Here is a 20,661-nt window from a genome sequence, read left to right as displayed (position 1 = left end):
ATAGTCGCCTCGGCCAATGCCCGTTTAGTGTCCCCAAAGGCCGCCTCTCTCTCAGCGGTCCAGTCAATAATATGCTTTGTTGTCTTACCCTTGAGTGCCTCATACAGGGGCCGCATGAGCCGGGCCGCACGGGGAACAAAACGGTGATAAAAATTCACCATCCCCAAAAACTCCTGCAGGGCCCGAACTGTAAGAGGGCGCTGGAAGTCCGCCACTGCAGCCACCTTCGAGGGCAGGGGAACAGCTCCCTCCTTGGTGATGCGGTGGCCCAGGAAGTCAATGGCGATCCGGCCGAATTGGCACTTGGCTGGATTGACAATCAGGCCATGCTGGCTGAGCCGCTCGAAGAGTGTTCGCAGATGCTTCATGTGCTCGGCCGTGGAGGCGCTGGCGATCAGAATGTCATCCAGGTAAACGAACAGGAATGGCAGGTCCCGCAGCACGGTGTCCATCAGGCGCTGAAAGGCCTGGGCTGCGTTCTTCAGGCCGAACGGCATCCGTAAAAACTCAAATAGTCCAAACGGAGTGATCACCGCCGTCTTCGGGACGTCCTGCGGCTGGACGGGCACCTGGTGATAGCCCCGAACGAGGTCCACCTTGGAGAACACTACCGCACCGGCCAGGCGGGCAGAAAAGTCCTGGATGTGGGGAATCGGATAGCGGTCGGGCACCGTAATGTCATTGAGCCGGCGGTAATCCCCACATGGACGCCACCCACCGCCAGGCTTCGAGACGATGTGGAGCGGGGAAGCCCAGGGGCTGTCCGATCGCCGGACAATTCCAAGACGCTCCAGGGTGTCAAACTCAGACCTAGCAACGGCGAGCTTAGCAGAGTCGAGGCGCCGGGCCCTGGCGTAGACCGGCGGGCCAGTGGTCGCGATGTGATGCTCCACTCCGTGCTTGGTGGCGGCAGCTGAGAACGTGGGCTCCGTAAGCTCCGGGAATTCCGCGAGGAGGGGGGAAAACACATCGGAGGGTGAGAGTGCGCCCGACAGCTTCGTCGTGCCCGAGCCACTGAGCTCACATGCCAGGGAGCTAAAAGTCTCAGCACTTATCAAGCGCCGGTTCATCACATCCACCAAAAGGCCATTGGCGCAGAGGAAATCGGCGCCGAGGAGGGGTGTGGAGACCTCCGCGGTGACAAAATCCCAGCCGAAACGCTGACCCCCGAAACATAAATTAACAGTCCTAGTCCCAAAGGTGCGGATGGGGCTGCCGTTGGCGGCCTCCAGGGCGGGGCCGTGGCCGCCCCCTATTCTGTCAATGCGTGACGCGGGCAGAACGCTCACCTGGGCCCCCGTGTCACACAGGAACCGTCGCCCAGAGCCTGTATCTGTGATGAATAACAGACCCCCAGAACGGCCGACACACACGGCAGCTAGCGAGTGCCGGCCCGTGCATTTCCCGATGCCACGAAACTGCACGGGGGGCGGCACCTCCTAGCTTTGGGTCCATACAGGGCGTGGAAATAGCACAGGCCTGCAGACTGCTGTGGCTGTCGTCGTGTCGCCGCGGCCACAGCGATGGTGTCCGTCATCTCCAGGTCGCCAGTGGTGTGAGCCAATACGGCCGTGCAGCGCTCGCGCCCGGCGGCGAAAAAGCGATCCGCCTCCCTAGCCAGAGCCCGAAAGTCCGTGGTGTCGCTGTTGGCTAGAGCTGCCCTAACACGCACTGGCAGCTGCTGCATAAATAAAGCCCGAAACAAAAAACAAGGCCTATTACTCCCCAGGAGATTGAGCATGTGATCCATGAGCTCCGATGGTTTGGAGTCCCCGAGGCCATTCAATGCCAGAAGCTGCTCGCCCCGTTCAGCCTCCGACAAACAGAACGTCTCCATCAGGAACCCCTTCAGCAATGCATACTTCCCACGGGCCGGGGGGTCCTCGAGAATATACATCGCTCTGGCCGCCGTCGAGCCACCAAGCGCGGAGACTACATAATAAAACTTGGTTTCATCCGCAGTAATCCCCTTCAGCGCGAATTGCGCCTCCGCTTGCGCGAACCAGACCCGCGGCTGCCGTTCCCAAAACTCCGGGAGCTTCAGGGAGACTGCCATCACCGGAGCAGCAGCCACGGAACCTTCCGCCGAATCGAACTCCATAGCCCAATCTCCGATCTGCGCGTCCTCGCTCTTCCAGCGCATAGAACAGTAATCCGGTAAAACGTCCGGAAACTGTCAGGGTCACCAATGTAGGAGATCGCAATGAAATGGAGACGGAGACTTGATTTCCGGTGAAAAACACGAGAAGGATTTATTTCCCAAAACACAGAACCCGCACAGCCAGAGGTGCGTTCCTTAAGACCTGCGTTGTAACACCAGGTGGGTGCCACGCCCCCTTCCCTTAAAGGGGGCACGCACTATACAACATACACAGTGAATACGATACCGCTACACATGCATCATTCTGAAGGTCGTTTTTTTATTGAAAATGAATTTATGCATATAAAAATATTTCCGTTGAGGGTTATTGCCGTACATTGACAGATGCACTTTGTTTATAAAGGTGGCCTGAAAGAACATAAATTAAAAAAGGCTCCTGCTAGAAAGCACTATTAACCATGACTATTTATACAGCATTGGCTCCTACTACATTCCCATAGGCCTGTCGACCCATCAATCAATAAAATAAGCATCAATCCTCCCGCCCCCCAGGTAGGTCATTCCTCTGCACACCCCCCCTCTCCTGTCAATCATCTGCAGCCTAGAGACCATAACATTTGATATGATATGACTCTTTACCCTCTGGGGGGGGGCTTCTCACTCCTCACTCACCTCCAAGTTGACGAAGATGGCCTCCATCTCGTGGACAGTGAACACCTGCTTCAGGGGTATCATGTAGTTCTGAACAGCGGCGGAGACATGAGGTGACAGGGTTAGAGAGCTAAACACCCATAATTCATTTAATCACAAGGCTCGGTTGAATACTAAATTCTGATCGGTCAATTGCGGCATTCTATCCTTTTATTTCTGTATCACAGGCCGTTGCCATACGGACGCTATTTACAACCGTTGATTCAAACAAACTACTTTTCTTTGCGGAAGCAATTAAACCAAGGTTAAATCATTAAAATCATGATTTGTTGTTTTAATTTGTGTGAAATTATTGATTTCCTCAGAACGTAACCGTGCTAAAGGGAGCTTATGTACTGCGAGCCGGTCATTAGCGACAAAATAACCACTCTAGGGTGTCTCAGACGGCTCTGCCCCGCGTCAGGGTCCTGCATCACCCTGTCAGGGTACATTAGCCCTTACACAAAATGCACTACCTACTCCCTTTCACCACCATTTCACCTCAGCCAGATGTTTATAGGGTTAAAAAAAGGACAAAAACATAGTTTAAATACAAATACAAGACATATACTAAGACAGTAATATCCTCTCAGCTGGTGGACGGAGGGTTTGTCAGCATATTAAACTACGAAGGTGTCCTCGACTAAGAATCTGCATAATGAAATTAAACTCTTCAGGCGAGACCCGTCGTTGACGGATCTCTGAATCATATATTCCACAATTGCAGCTGAAAGAGACGAGCTGTGTATAGCTGTCTGATAGGGGCCTACGCTAAATGACGAGCGCATCCGCTCAATGACTCATGACTGCATTCAGCCTGATAGATAATATAGGCTACTATTAGCCTAATATGCTATAATTTAGATTAATAGAATATACCGTGATAAATATAATGCACCTATGAAATCAAAGAGGATGCATAAGTGGGTTGATGGTGAGATATTTAAAATACATTTCAATCATACATTTCAATGTATAGAAGAAATGCTGATCTGATCGCATGACATTATTTATCCATATAGTTTTACAGTATAGAATATACTCATGTCATGGCAACTGCCATGACATAAAGTGGTCATCAAACCAACAAAATTGACCTTTATTGAAAGCAAAACACATCAGCAAATAGAAAAGTCATGAGTCAAATCCCCCAAAAGAAAAACATTGTTCAACTTACAGGCTTTACCTATGAGACAAAAGGTTCCCAACACGACGGTTCAGCTATTATAGACTACGGTGACTTAATGTCTTTCAATGGAACATTTGAATCATGTTAGATTCAGGATCGGCCTTTAAAACTACAAAATATAGATACAAAAAACATTAAAAAAAACATGATTAGCTAATTGTATCTTGATCTTGTTGTGTTTTTTGCCTTGTTAAGACATGCAATACTTTGCATTGAAGTTTTCAGCAAAAATAAGATTCATATCATGTGAAAAAGATGACACGCTCATCAAGTTTCATCATCGACACCTTCACCTTTTACAAAGGAAGGTAGGTAACAGCAGCAGTATAAACAGGAGCAGCTCAAACTGCTACACGGCTGTGAGCTGCCATAGCTCCGATAAAAGCTGCACTAACTCCCAGCCGTGAAGACAACCTGAGACAGCCCGGCCGTTTGGCTAACATCATTACCTGCCTGTCGCTTCCCATGCTGCTAACGATAACAAATAAATCTGTTATAAAATGATGACGAGCTGACGAGCTTTATTAACCCCAACTCAATTACGCCCCAACGCGTCCCCTGATCACAGCGAGAGCCTCTCACTGTGTTCCCGCTCCCCTCTGCCCCGCGCTAGCGCTCGCACCACGTAGCGCTGCGGCGTATTCTTAGCCCTAATGGGATCAGTGGAGCGGCTGAGGCCTCGCTAGGATCGTCAGCGGCAGAACCATCCGCGTTAGCATTGTGTCGTCGGAGGCGGCTGTTTGTTTCACCAACTAATAAAGGCTGATTTACTGACGAATAAGCAATTTAGCGTTTAATGTGTGTGTGACGGGGTGTGTGAGTGTGCATTTCAAATGTGTGCATATATTGACTCGAGGCCTCGAATACATTTTAATGGGCGCCCTGTGTCAATTTGTGGACGCATTGTGTGTGTACGTGTATGCATGCATATTGTGTGTATGTGTTTGAATGTGTGTATAAAGGTGTGTGTATCTCTAGTGATTCCACCCAGGGAAGGGATTCCCTCTGTGATCGTGAGCCAATAATAACCGCATTGATCCTCTGACATTTGGCCCCTGGTGAATCGGCCAATAGCTGACCTTTCCACGCTGTGGCCCTTCCCACAAGAGCTTTGTATTCCTGAGTGTGTGTGTGTGCGTGTCTGTGTTTCGGTGTGTGTGTTTGTCGGTATGCGTGTGTGTTTGGATGTCACATCCATTTTGACACATGAGTGATCTAAACATTTGGAAGAACATTTGCCGTAATCATTTCAGTTGAATACTGTGCAGATATACGCCAACACACACACAAACACACACCCAGTGTGTTCCCATACCTTCTCGATGTCCTCCAAGGTCTTGTAGTACTTGGCCTCGGTCTCCTGGATCTCCACTAGACAGCAGTTCCTCTTGTCGTCCTCACTCATGCCCATCTTCTATAGAGACCAAGTGCACACACACACACACACACACACACACACACACACTTCATTATTACGACCGATAGACAGCTTGAAGTACTCGCACTACAGAGAGAAGACATATTGCATTGTATGGTCACCATTGATATAAACATTTTATACATTGATATTCACAGATGCCAGTCACAACAAGGAAACAAAAGCCCTGTCGTAACCTTATGACACGTGAAAGTTAAAACACATTTAACTCTAGGGTGTGGTTAGGCCAGTTGTGATTCCACTGATGTAGAGAACCATAGTCAAAATCAAGAGGAATGTTCACGGTCGATGAGAATGGGATGAGGTGGACTGGGAATGAAGCTGTGTGATTACAGAGAGACTGCAGCACGCCCCAAGACACATGTAAGTCAGATGTAAGACTGGTGTGTGTGTTTGTGTTGTTTCCATGTAGATACCTGTGTGTGTGTGTGGTGTCCGTGTGTATGGGTGTGCCTCTGGATTTGTGGATTGTGTGCATCCAGTCCTTTTTCACAAAGTCACATTGACATGTCTACATGTATCAAACGTGTGTGTGTGTGTGTGTGTGTGTGTGTGTGTGTGTGTGTGTGTGTGTGTGTGTGTGTGTGTGTGTGTGTGTGTGTGTGTGTGTGTGTGTGTGTGTGTGTGTGTGAGTGGGTGCGTGTACAAGAAGGGGAGGATGAATATGTACTAGTCGACACCAACACAAACACATGCCAACTCATCACAAGACACACACAGACAAAACACCACATCACGACTATAGAACCATGACTTTCTCCGTGCTACATCCTGTCAATCAGGAGGGCCGGCCAATCAGAGGGGGTGAGGGGCGAGGCCTTTGATGGTTTAGTTAACCTCAGCTGGGCTCACTGGCTATCCTGTCCCTCTCAGGGGGGTTGTGTGTGTGTGTGTGTGTGTATAATCCAGGAGCTACACTGAGCATGAAAAGCGGCACGTTGCGTTGCGTCAACTTACGACCCGCTCCGCCGCGTCCAGAGCGAGAGGAGCACGTAGATGTACAATCGAAAACGATGAGGGCTAAAGCTATATTCGTTTTTTTATTGTTGTGAGTAATAACAAGTGGACCATGCATTCAGTTCACGTCGACTCATTTAACGGCCCGAGGTGTTCATTGCCGATCTTCCAACCAAACTCGCCTGAAGCTTCAATAACAGCACAATGGTCCTCCGAATGTTGTCTTTCGTTAAGTTGTCCTCATTTAAACAATCACCGCACCTCGTCCGTGATCGTTGTACATGATACAGGGGTGCATCATGATCCCTACGATGGGATCGTGATGCACCCCCACCCCACCCTACGATGTAGACGGACCACAATGCAATTGGACGCAGGAATGCAAATTAAGTCCGCCAGTAAAGATATGTATTAACAAATTTAACAAGCGGCAGTTTTCCTCCTGGCTACATCTTCTTATCTTTACATTATTTTATTAATGAACACATGTTCTTTCTTCGAAAGCACTGTTTAGTCAACGAATGACGTGTCGACGCGTTTAAAAACAGAGTTTATATTAACTTCTGCTGCGCGTCAGAAGGGCTCAGTGCAGCAGCTCTCATTGGTCAGAGTGGGAGCGCTTCCTTACGGCTCGATGCTATATGAGGTGAGGCTCTGTGATACGACGCAGGGTGACACAACGAGGGGCTCGCGTGCCTAGCAGAGCTGGGGGGGTTAAAGCAGGTGTTTGTAAGCCTGTATGTGTTGAAGGGAGAGAATGACTGCCGCCTCAATGCACAGCCCAGTGTTTTCCTTTGCATTACATGCATTATAATGCATTTTGAGAAGGGCTAATGTGCGGAAATTAGACCCAACTGTGGAGTGAATGAATGAATTGTTTGCATCACTTACCTGCATATATCTGATCTGCAGCATGAGAAGGTAATATAATGATAGATGTTATATTAAACAAACAGAGAGAATATAATGATAGATGTTATATCAAACATAGAGACGGTCATATAATGATGGATGTTATATTTAACATAAAGATTAAGAATTATATACATAATATTGAACATATAGGAAGTGATATTATATGTCATATTGAGCATAAAGCAGGTCATTTAATATATATTTTCTATTAATCATAAATTAGGTGATACTAGATGTTATATTAAACATATAGAAGGTAATATTAGATGTTATATTGAGTATCCTGCTGCTAATCTAGATTAGCGGTTGTCTGCATGTTTTCTGTGCACCTTGCCCCATCTGATTCATAACTGTCTGTTTTAGAGTGCTTTGACTGTGACTGGATGCCTTGTCTATTGCAGTGACTGGATGCCTGGTCTGTTGTGCGACTGTGACCGGATGCCATGTCTATTGCAGTGACTGGACGCCTGGTCTGTTGTGCGACTGTGACCGGATGCCTTGTCTATTGCAGTGACTGGACGCCTGGTCTGTTGTGCGACTGTGACCGGATGCCTTGTCTATTGCAGTGACTGGACGCCTGGTCTGTTGTGTGACTGTGACTGGATGCCTTGTCTATTGCAGTGATTGGAGGCCTGGTCTGTTACAGTGACCGTGACTGGATGCCTGGTCTATTGCAGTGACTGGCTGCCTGGTCTATTGTGCGACTATGACTGGATGCCTTGACTCAAGTCTGGCACAAATTGCCCGAATCCCCACTCTGACAAATTTATCAGGATTTATAGTTTGATAAGAAGGGAGTTTTGTCATGCCCTCTGGGGGTCTAAATCTAGGAGGAGTTGTAAATATTTGGCCTGTTAAGCAAGCCCTTTGAGACTAACTGCGATGAAGGGATATCAAATAAAATCTAATTTAATTGAATCATATCGATAATATAATGGTAGATGATAAAGCTACCAGCATTGTGGGTGACCCAAGCCACCCCTCACATAGCCTCTTCAGCCTGCTGCCATCTGGGAGAACGTACCGCAGCCTCCGGGCCGGCTCCACCAGACTGGGAAACAGCTTTGACCACCAGGCTGTCAGGAAGCTCAACTCTCTCCCCTCACTCCCTCCCCTCTGCCCCCACAACCTCTGGACTTTGAACCCCCCTCCAATTTTCCCCCAAGAACCCCTATTGCATATTTCAATGGATTTACTTTTTTTACTTTATTTTATACATGCCGTTTTGTTTCGCCTTAACTTTGCACTATTCAGAATTATTCAAAATTTGTATTTATAATTTATGTATTGTAAATATAATATTTATTTTCCTCCGTTTTTCTGGCACATATGTTGGAATTGACAATAAAGCTGGCTTTGACATTATACATATAGAGGTAACTCAATGATATATGTTATATTAAACATAATAAAGGTATAATTAAATGTTTATTACACATAAGGAAGATAATATTCAATGTTATATTGAACAGATCGAAGGTATAATGATTTATTTTATATAATACATATAGAAGGTAATAAGTTATGTTATATTTAGCATACAGAAGGTTGTACAATGATATATGTTACATAAATAAATGAGGTATCATAATGATACATGTTATGATGTAATATCTTGAAATTTGTTGTATTAAATATCTAGAAATATATAATGTCATATAATGTAGATGTTATATTAAACACATAAGGTGATAAAATGGTTATAATGAAGATTATACAGTGAAAGATGTTATATAAAAAATATAGAAGGTAAGATAATAATAAATGTTATATAACGCAACCATTCATCACATAGCACTAGAGACAGTCTCACCCATGATGCAAACAGTGACAACATTACAGATAGCTACTTTGTGTGTGTACTTTTGTGTTCTTGTGTGTGGTAGGACGCTGAGAAAGCCTGCGAGAGTTTGTTGGTGCGTGTATATGTGTGGATGTGTGCGCGTGCGCGTGCGTGTGTGTGTGAGAGCATGCAAGCTTGGATGGTTCGGTGCATATATGAATGTTGAAGGGTGTTCTACATGTATTTTTTCTATGGTGCTTGCTCATTTACATTTGTGAGTGTGAGTGTGAGTGTGAGTGTGAGTGTGTGTGTGTGTGTGTGTGTGTGTGTGTGTGTGTGTGTGTGTGTGTGTTAATCCATTTGGGTAGATTTGTGTTGGCATGGATTAACACACACATCATGTGTGATCCAGGTGTCAGGGGTGAAGGTAGTGTAGGGTGTGTGTGCGTGTGTGTGTGCGTGTGTGCGTGTGTGCGCGCGTGTGTGTGTGTGTGTATGTGGGGGTGGGGGGGTGTGCAGTGTGTGGGGAGCTCGGCTGAAGGAGACAGATGCCCCCCTCACTATGGGGTGTGTTGTGGGTGGGGGGATACGTAGACGTTAGGGTTAGGGTTGGGGGGGGTGAGGAGTGTGAAGGTGTAGGGTGGAGGCATGGGGGCTACTCTGAAGGTGAGGCTGCCTGTGGGTAGGGCATGTGTGGGGAGCAGAGGGTGGGGTGGAGCTGCAGGGTGGAGGTGGAGGGTGGAGGATGTGTAAAAAGCGAATCGACAGATGTCCTCACCATGGGCTGTTCTTGAGGTGGGGGGCTTCGTGTAGGTATGTGATGGGGGTGGGGAAGTGTGGAGGTGTGAAGGGTGGAGGTGGGGTGTTGAGAGAGCAGAGGGGGATTTAGCGGCATGGGGGTGATGGAGGTGCATGGAGGTGGAGGTGGGGTGGTGTGAGAGAGCAGAGGGGGTTGGAGGATCATCTCAGGGTTGTTTTGGAGGTGGAGGGGTCCATGGGGGCATGGAGGGTGTTATGGCGGTATGGGGGGTGGTGGAGGTGGAGGTGAGGGGTGGAGGTGAGGAGCTGAGCATAGAGGAGGAGGTGTTTCTCACCATGGGCTGGCGGACCTCCACCTTGATGATGTCCTCGTAGATGTCGTCTCCGTCGTCCTCGCACGGCACGCAGTCGTAGATGTCATCCTCACCCAGGTCGTGCTCGCTGCACACGCGCACACACACACAGAGAGGCACGTGAGCACGCACACACACACACACACACACACACACACACACACACACACACACACACACACACACACACACACACACACACACACACACACACACACACACACACACACACACACAAAGAAACAAGGCCATTTAAATATATATCATTTTTATTGAAACCTATTGTTGTTTTATTATATGTTAGATGTCTGTGCTTAATGTATGCATTAAATGTAATTTCATCCACTAGGGGGTTTTCAATCAAAACAATAACAAAAGACGTAGATCCACAACGTTGTGATGTGAACTAGCTTGGGAAGAGTGGAGATATTTTCTTCAGCTCCGCTGGTGAAAATATGTCACGTTAACTTGCTAACTTACCATTAGAGGAGTCGACTACTCATACAGCTGTAGATACGTTTACTTGGCATATTCAATCATGTCATTACCGTATGTGTTAGCTTGGTGGCTGGCATGAGCCATGAGCCAGAGTTGTACATCATAGTAAGCTAGCTCTAGGGCTGCCGTCGATTTAAGATTTTCTAAGTCGTCATTTGAAGTCGATAGCCGACTTCAATATATTTTTGGGTTATCAGAAAAAAGTTTGAGTTCCAGGGCTCAGAGAGGTTTATCAAAGAAACACTGCTAACATTGTGCTACTTTACAGATTAAACAAACCCGTTATATGAGCCTTTAAAAAATAATCGAACTAGCACACGCCCAAAGCGTGGTGCTCCATCAGGGAAGCATTTAATATTAATAGCGTGTCCGGACGGGTTAACCTTCATGAACAGGCATGCTATGAACCCCCTGCAGTGTGTCGGGCGTGTGTGGATGTACAGAGCTCCATTGGGGAGCGCTTAATGTTCACAGTGGTGTCTGGAAGGGTTAAGCATCACATGCACCGTCACACACCAATGTTTAGCTGACAAGATGCAGCTAGTTAAATCAGGGATCCTTTCAACCACACATGTTTTGGTTGCAAGACTTAATTATATTATTTTTTACTTCTGACTTTTCAGCATCTATATACACACACACATATATATATAATATACATATATACACGTATACACATGACAAATCGATACGCTAACATTAGCTGATTTAATAAATCTACAAAGGTCAGTTGAAAATGCTATTGCTATTCAAATGTTTTTTGACTCACCCTACGGCGAGAGGCACAAAACACCCAGAAGAAACTGACACATTTAACACTACAACCGCTTCTGGCACGAGTGGCAAAACCAATCCACCACTTCTGAACAGTTCTACCACTGAGAAATAACCTAAACGTTTTGCTCCAGGCTGTGTTTCTGTATTCCGCCCTTCTCTTAAAAAAATACAATTATTAATGCATAACATCACTTTTTATCCCATTGCCGTAGGTTCAGTTGTTGCCTGAGGGTGGTTTATGACACTGTTGTAGAGGGTCTTTTGGGAATTCAACTCCACAAGCAAATCCTTTTAAATATTGAATTCAGGGCACAATGTCATTGCAGCTATTAGTTTCATCAGAACCACAACAACAACAAAATTCAACCAAACATGCCTCAAAAAAGTTTGTACACACAAGACAAACATTGGGTGTTTCATTCTCAGACTAAATGTTCTGGGTTTGATACCAAACGTTCACAGTCTCTGAAAAGTAATCCTTGAGCAATATACTATACCCCTTCCTGTTCCTATCGGAAAAGGGTTAAGCATCTTTCTGAAGGATGCCTGACACGTATCCTCAAATTCAATAAATAAATTCAAATCCAAAGTCACTTTGGATAAGGGCTAGTGTCTAAATTATTTATTACAGCAAGGTTAAATAAATGAACTATTGCTATATTTTCCCCGGTACTCAACTTGAACATTTTTGAGAACCCTTTACAAACCCCAGGAAGTCTACTTTTTGAGTCATCTGTGAACACAAAAAAATAAATCATCACATTATGCATTGCGACAACAATGATGCTAATCAATTTGGAAAAGATTGCTAGTTTCAAAACCGTGCTCAACTCTAAAGCCATGGAGGTATAACAGAACCCTTAACAAACCCCATATGTGCCTTGCAGAAAAACTATACACAAACTATAAACGCAAACAATTTATCACCACAACAAGGCTAAATAAATGTAGAGCATATCACTAGCATAAACACAACACTCCACTATAAAGCCTTTGTGTACCACACTCCCTTAATAAACCCAGGGTAGATGCAGTGTTTCTGTGCACACGTAAACAGCGGTCAGAGCAGACAGCTTCCCCATCCAGCGGAGAGCGCTACGTCTCTCTAATCCGCCGCTCTGGGTCCGGCTCCCAGCTAGCGCAGTGACCTTTAATTAGGCCCGCAGCCAGCACAACACGGCGTTCTGCGGTGGGGAGCCAAATGACTTCTGGGGGGGGGGGGCGGTTACTGACCCTTGAGGACCACCCCCCTCTCCACCGACCCCCTATAACGCTATGTTCTCTGGGAAAGCAATTAATACGTATGCAACATTTACAGCTTATTGTGGCGGTGATGGCTCAACAGGGAGCGTCATTAGCTAAATAAATTAAATTTGTTAATCAACACGGCCGGGGCAATTACCGTCTCTAAAGCTACGAGGAGGACCGCGGGCGGAGCGCGCCGTAGCGCCCAATTCTCCGCGGCCTTTAAATTTGCGTTTGCGTCCTCGAAGACGAATTGGATCTCATTATGTGCTTCGGAGGAAAGCGCTGATGTACTTTTAATCTCGCCGGTGAGGAGGTAGTTCCCAGTCTTTTTATTACAGGTACAGCAGAGAAAGTGCGGGGCGGCGCACGTTTTTCTAGGAACTTAATAGCTGGGCCCCCGAGCGGGGGGGACTGTGCAGAAGGTGTTAACACAACACTCTGTTAGACTATGTTCACGGCTTGGTCTAAGATACAAGACTAGTCATTCCACTGACGGGAGAACAGAACTGTGTGGGAGATGGTTAAGATTGGAGAGGGCATGGAGCTTTGATCATGTATTCAGCATCCTAGCTGGGATATCACGAGGTCCGTCTGAACCGTTAATTGAGGGTTCTTGCTTCATACGTGGCCATTACATACCAACTCCCATAAGCACCCCAGTGAGCCAGCTGCTTATGGATGGTTTACAGCACTGCTTGAAGTGCTTTAAAGCAGGAAATGAAATTCAACTCTGCCAGTCCACCAGTGCCCGCCAGATGTTGGGCACCATCAATCAAATGGCCAATTATCTGGCAATTAACGGGCTCATTAGCATAACGTGAGTTTAACCGTTCACATTTTGTCTGAATTGTTTATCAGCGCACCACAATCCGACAAGCCAGCGCTAGACTCACAAGTCGGTCGCTAAGAAATTCTCTCAACTAGAACAAAACACCCAGGTTTCGTCGCTACTTTTTAACCCTTATAATGCGGCAGTGACATGCAGGAGTTGTGTGTGTGTCTGTCATACTAACTAACTAAAAGTCTTTCTTATACTGGGTTACAAATATTCAAACAAAGTTGCCTGAAATCCTTCATTTCACCAATCTTGTGGACTGAGCAGACATTCAACGAATAATAAGTCAACAATATAGTTGATCAGGATACTTTATGTATATATTTTTATAAAAAGCTTTCACCGTGTGACGATGTGATTCTCTATGTTTTCAGTTTGTTTCACAATGGACGATAAGAGGGGGAGAGCATCATTTCCTGTCAAACCAAAGGTCTGTTAGGGACCGTTTGTTAGACACCCTGTGATGTTTGGTGAAAAAATAAATGGTAAGATCTCAGATCGTCTGGCATCGTGAGACTACACTGTCGCAAGACGTCCCATGATCCTTTGCACAACACTTCCCATACAAAGTCAAAGTCATAACTGCCGGAGATGTACCACTAAATTAACGGTCTAACGCTCAGCACCCACCAGTGCCCCCCAGGCTTTACGGCCCTCTCTAAACCTGCTAACCTCGCTCTCTCTCGCTCTGTAATCTGAGAGAGTGTTTGGAAGGGGAGGAAGAGATTACCAAATGTCTTGTAATCCCAGGTCTAATCCATGAGAGAGGGGGCAGACATAAAGCGATGAAAGACTAATGTGAGGAGATGAGGAGGAGGAAGATCTTCAGGGAAAATGAAGGACACCATGAACTATTTGTGAATACATGTAGCACCTTTCTAAAGAAAATTGTCACCTTTAATATCATTTATCGTCCTTCAGTGAATTAAATTCCCTAAAAAGTGATTCTGATAACCGTCAATAAGCAGATACTTTGAGGTCAAACAGATTTTTTCATTTTGAGGCGAGCCATCCTTGTGTGTGAGTGAGTATGTAGGGGTGTGTGTGTGTGTGTGCTTCTGTGTGTGTGTATGTGTGTGTGTGTGTGTGTGTGTGTGTGTGTGTGTGTGTGTGTGTGTGTGTGTGTGTGTGTGTGTGTGTGTGTGTGTGTGTGCACACGTTGAAAACATCCATATTTAGTCTTATAACAGCTTTAGTATGCATGTCATCTGGTCGCCTGGGCCAGTAAGACACATAAATCATTCAATCTCTGACGTTGGTGTGGGTGTGACTGTGCGTGTGTGTGCGTATTTGTATGGATGCCTACATTTACCTATTTCCTGGAGCATAGTGTGAGTTTGCACTAATGTGTTTATGTTTGTGCACAAATGTGTGTGTGTGTGTCTGTGTGTGTGTGTGTGTGTGTGTGTGTGTGTGTGTGTGTGTGTGTGTGTGTGTGTGTGTGTGTGTGTGTGTGTGTGTGTGTGTGTGTGTGTGTGTGTGTGTGTGTGTGTGTGTGCATGTGTGTAACGACGGTCCCCAAACATCCACATCCCTGTGCTAGCCTTGGTGTGATAGAGAGCAGGCGAATCTTTGGGGGGCCCCATGGACTCAGTACAGGGCCTTGTTAGCCTTATGGCTAACGCTGTTGTACACAGGTCAAGTGTTTACACATTGCTAGCCCTGCAGGGCCACACTGCTGCTACAAGCCGCAGTAGCGTTGCGTTGAACACTTGGCTAATCCCAGCGGCCCCGTAGGGTCCCACTGGTGCCCCAGTGCTACGCTATCGCTACTGAACACAGATCCCCAGAGGGCAAGCATGCTCTCTAGCTTCCTAAAAGTAACATCATGTTATGAATGCTTCCATTTTTTGTTGCTTTCCTCCAGTGCTCTGTGGAGAGGCTGGCCTGTCCTGCCTGTAGGTAGGGATGTCAGCTGGAGATTTTAATGTGCTTCCGCATAGCAAGAAGATGTTAGCCTGGAAGCAAGCAGGAGCTTGGGGATCAGAACCTGCGAATACCAGCCATGGTATCCTTTGGCATGTACTGAACTTAGTCCCTTAAAGCTTCTTTGAAGTGCATTATGGATGTTTGAATCCCACAAAAAGGTTCTTGGTTCTAAACCCATTGTCCACAGTTTACCTGTAGGCATCTTTGAGCAACATGCACTAACCCCTACCAGCTTCTTAGTGCCATGTATCTGAACTCACAGTAAGTCACTTTGGATAATAGCTTTTGCTAAACGACTGAAGAGTAAATAAGCACACATTTCAGATGGACTTGCACGGCACAAATCGGAGTATTCAGTGGCATTGGAGGGTTTAGCTCTCTTTATCTATTTTTCCATTATCCTGGATCAGAGCAGACTCTTGAATACCTTCTCCAAAGAGACAAAGCTGTTTTTCTGCTGGAATGTTTTGTTAAAATGTTCCTGATGCGGCGGTGTGTTCGTTACTGCACTGTGACCGCTCCCCTCACATGATGAGTAAAACATGTTGTGACAGCTCTTCCAAGGGTGCAAATTTGCTAGAGCAAGCTATTATGCATGACCATTATATAATCATAAAGTCATTGTAAAATATCAAGCAAAGGGGATCTGGTTAATGGAGCACATTGTCTCGGAACACGGTTTGCGTATGTGTGACATACACAAATCAGTATGAATCAAAGTACGGTGGTGACGTGCCAATCACAGCGGGAAATAGGGAAGCACAATCGCAAATCAGAAAACACGTCAATTCGGAAAACACAACGGCATATAGAACTACGGAATCAAGATCATAAACTCAAAACAAAAAAAAACATCATTCCTACCGGAAAGGGTTTCCACATTTTCCAACCACCTGTTCGCAACATAAGGGCAATGTATAGTAATATTCTTAACTCCCTTGTCCGATCGTGTCCTCCTTTGTGAGGCCACATGAACTTTCACATTACTTGCCCTCAGCCTGATCTTTGTGATCGGCTCCCACCTTTACCGTCAGGAGTTAATGTTGTTGTGATTTCCGATTTCTCGTTGTGTTTTCTGATTTGTCGTTGTGTTTGGCGATTTGTCTTCTGAGTTGTGTTTATTTTTTTTTCATTTATTTTTACCTATTTGGCTACCATACAAATATAAAAAGCAACATGACTGTTACACATGTGGATTACATGTAATAATGTAATATGCATGTTAACTTACTTGTCCTCTGTGTTTAGACATACATGCACAAAGGCTCTTTATTACTTTTTTTTACAAACATGGTGTTCTTGGCCAGTGAATAAAAATGCTACATTTCATGCAATCATTCCTGCAATGATTCCTATCCAGTCATTTATTAGGTGCTTATACACAAAGTGACAGGCGTAAAAATGTAAACATCAGCTATTGGTTCCCAGTACCTTCCAAACCCCTCATATCAAACTCACGTTAATTAAATCATCTTCCATTGAATGAATTGAGGCGGATGAAGTAGAGACAAAGAGACACATTCACGAGCCAGCGGGACTATTGAGACTCTACAGAGTATCTCATTTACTAGCCAAATGTTGCATCTGATAATACCATGAGAGGAAATAACATGGCTTACTACAGTGTTGGTATTAACTAATGGACAAATTAACAAAGATGGGCCGTGAATGAAGGTTTCTTGTTTTAGCGATGCACACAGACATGTTTACAATGGCTGTCACTACAACGCCAACCAAGACAACCTCTGTTCGCTGTTCTCAAACTTGTTGATTTAGACTTGCAAACTTCAAATCTAGTTAAAGTCAGCTTGACGGAATTAAATGGTTGAGTCAACACTTGCTTCTTTGTGTTATTTGTTGTTCTGCTCCATTTGAATTGGTTCGGTTTGGTTTTGATTGTTGGTTTAGCATTTAAACACGATAAAAACACTGGCTAGCTCCTCTTCACTTTTTGCTGGGACACACAAATCCAGACAAAATCCCTTGTTCACAAACAACAAACACACACACCCACATCCACATGCACAAACACCCCAACAATTTTAGTATTAACAGCGTGTGCACGCCACAGCGATGACATAAACCGATAGCTTTCCATCTCCCTAGCAACGACAGAGGAAATTAAAGCTATCGGACACAGCTAACACTAGTCTTAGCTCCACATTATCACTGTTCCCCGATGCTTATCAGAAGGGAAGCTACACTCTAACCTCAGCCACCCGGATGTCATTAGCATTCAGCCTGGACCGTTCGACTGAGAGCGTGGTTAGAGACGGCCTCCAGGCGTGCCAATGCATGTCTCAGCTCTGGGATTCATGTGCAGAGTCACATCCCTGGTCCCGACCGGAGCACTGAAGTGCATACATTTATTCTTTATAGGCGTGTTTACTTGGTAGCATGTGACGAAATCGGAGTCGATGACACCCCTAATTCACAGATACAACACAGAGGAAAGTGCTCCAGCCGTCACAACTCATTTTGTTTGTTGACTTCCTCTCCGCAGGGGAAAGGCTTGAGAGTGAAGCGGGGCTGCATGGGGCTGACACCTCGCTACCACCGACCGAAAACAGGGTCAAAGGCTGAAGCATTAACCTACGACCCCGCAATTAGGTCCCAACTTCTGGCTGCTGCCAGGGTTGCATAAACCTGCCTCCAGCCAACCACCCTGGCGGAATGCAAATTGAAGGATTGCATCTCATATTGCCATACCATGCGACTAGAATACCATCCCCCCCGCTTTTATTTTGTTAACCCCATCATTTCCTGATGAGCTCACAGGGGATGGTTTATGCTTGAAAAGTGCTCTGATGACTGACATCAGAATGTAAATGTATGAAAATTGGCTGCCAAAGGAAGTGACCTCTACTCCAGCTTCAACAGTAGTCTATGTTTCACTTGGACAAACCTCACCAATGCTTTTCACCATGAACAGCGTAGTGGCGATAGGCCGTGTTAGGCAGTAGCATGGCTACAAGTCACTGGTTTAACTAGCTCAGTAGCGTGGTTGTGGTCCTGCTGTTTTCTGAATCAAATAGCTCTTCAGCAGCGTCTGTCTTTTATTGAGTAGTGTGGTTGTGTCCACACAAGCTACATATTCAGTCTGAAATAAAACTGAGGATCGAAAAAAACCTAATCTTTAGTCAGTGTGCCTGAACTACGCAAGCCGGCGTGTGGAAAAGATGACGTCATCATGGCCCTCTGAACGTTTAAGGCCACTAGGAGAGAGCGAGTGAAGTGAGCGTGCACACCGGTGAACATGAAGATTGTAAATCCCATGGCCGTGCCTGGACCGTCGCGAGCTTCAGTTTACTTGATGGAACAATGGCAGAGGCCGAGGACAGATGGGAAACCATGTGCCGTGCACACACATACAAACACTCCCGGTTTGTTTCTGCTGCTAAATTGTTTGGAGCGGTGAGAGCAGAGGACACCGCTTACTGTTCAATTAACAATTGAACTGAACATTTGATCACTGGCTTGGGATTGCTTCGATGTAGTTAAACTACTGTTACTATAGTTACTGTTACTGTAGCTAAGCCTGCTGCATTTCTCTGGGGGGTCGCTTCAGTGTAGCGAAGCTTCATTCAATGCAAAGTAACTGGAAGATTATCTCAATTCACTTTCCAAGTGGCCCGCCTAACAACGCCTATAAGGTACTTGACTCCCAGTCAATGTTCTCGGTTTGGTTTCCAAGATGCCCAAACCCATTCTTGCTCTATAACAACATTATTCTGTACTGTCACTGTAGGTCGCTTTGGATATAGACATCTGCTAAACAACTGAATTGTTAATTTGTTTTTAATCTCCATCTCCCCACTCCAACATAATTAAATCACTATAATTCTAATAGTATTATTGCTAGTAGTAATTCTAAGTTGTACGCTGTAAACAAGACTAATTATGATAATTGTAATATTAATAATAATATGAGACACTGTATTTTTATACCGGAGTCCATGAAATTCCTTTGCAGTTTGGTCACGTCATCATCGTAAATCATCCTTGCATCAATATTTCAGGCTAATTAATACATCTCGGAGCGCGGGGTTATTGCTAGCTTAAACGTGTCTGAACGCATTATGCACAGGGGCCGATGACGGATCAATTAGGAGTTTATTTCCATCGACAGATGGATATGCAAACGTGTACCTTGTGAAAGGTCAGGATCAGTGGTGCTGCTGAACTGTAGATTCGTACAATGACCCGTTCCTCGGTGGCCGAAGGTTAAGGTTAAACTATACTCATGTGTTGAATGCTACTGTAGGGACACCCCGTTGAACGATTCTGAGGGTAGACTGCCAGAAATCACTAATTCAGTTTATAAGGTGGTATGGGCAATATTTAAGGAAATATTTTAGTCAGTTTATGTGCTGATTTGGATGCGAGTCATATCTTAACAAAGGGGCAGCCTAGTGGGGAGGTTGATAGAGGTTAGGGCATCTCCTTGATCAAGATGCCCTAACCTACCTCATTAATGACATGCATCTGAATGCACTGCAATTCACTTTGCTAAATAAATTACTAAATAGTAATAGTTATTACTATCACTCCGACCAACATAAAATCACAACAAATTTTGAGAAAGAGAAAGCCACTGTCAATATTTCTCCAGAGACTGCATCCAGATACATTTTCTACCCCCAACATGTGCCACAAGCAACATGTGTTCACATTCCAACATGAAAGGGCTAAATTCTACACTGGCACCATTGGTTGATAAGAGTGCTAATCCAGTATTAACCTGCTTTCTAGAACTCATAGTCTAGATTCCCAGAAAGCACGATAACGACATGTATACAGCTGGCATGTATCTATAGCTCTCTCTCTCTCTATCCCCTTTATTCATCTATTCATATATAATCTATCCCTTCCATCTCTTTCTCCCCATATTTTTTTCTCTCTCTCTTTCTCTTTGTCTCTCGCTCTATTTCTCCAGCCCTTCCTATGTCTCTCTCCCCCGTATGCATCTCTCTCTGTCTCTCTCCCCCTCTGTCGCTCTCTCTCCATGATGAATGACACCTATCTCAGCGGGAGGCCTCATCATTCTCCATTAATCAGGGATGAACGAGAGCCGTCATCAGTGGAACCGGCTCTCTGGCTCTCCGCCCACCTCACCACTAAATGATGGTAGATGAAATGGCCAATTGACGAAACACAGTTAATACACGATGCATTAATATGTAGTATAT

General features: G+C 45.5%; 1 protein-coding gene across 12 annotated transcripts in view; it reads right to left on the bottom strand.

Moving 5' to 3' along the window:
- vav2 (vav 2 guanine nucleotide exchange factor) overlaps positions 1-20,661 on the bottom strand; it is a 193,652-nt gene that overhangs the window by 34,638 nt on the left and 138,353 nt on the right. For 10 of the 12 annotated variants that reach the window (XM_030341601.1, XM_030341608.1, XM_030341604.1 and 7 more), the window contains exons 5-7: positions 10,168-10,273; positions 5,296-5,394; positions 2,774-2,842 (exon numbers count right to left, since the gene is read on the bottom strand). In XM_030341601.1, the coding sequence (XP_030197461.1) occupies positions 2,774-2,842; positions 5,296-5,394; positions 10,168-10,273 (274 nt within the window). Of the gene's footprint in view, positions 1-2,773; positions 2,843-5,295; positions 5,395-7,266; positions 7,282-10,167; positions 10,274-20,661 lie in introns of all 12 variants that reach the window. The other 2 variants (XM_030341613.1, XM_030341605.1) reach the window with 2 other exon arrangements.

Source organism: Gadus morhua, chromosome 19 (assembly GCF_902167405.1).
Source record: "Gadus morhua chromosome 19, gadMor3.0, whole genome shotgun sequence".
NCBI lineage: Eukaryota > Metazoa > Chordata > Actinopteri > Gadiformes > Gadidae > Gadus > Gadus morhua.
Note: the sequence above shows the minus strand (reverse complement) of the source record. Positions and strands in the feature narration are given on the sequence as shown.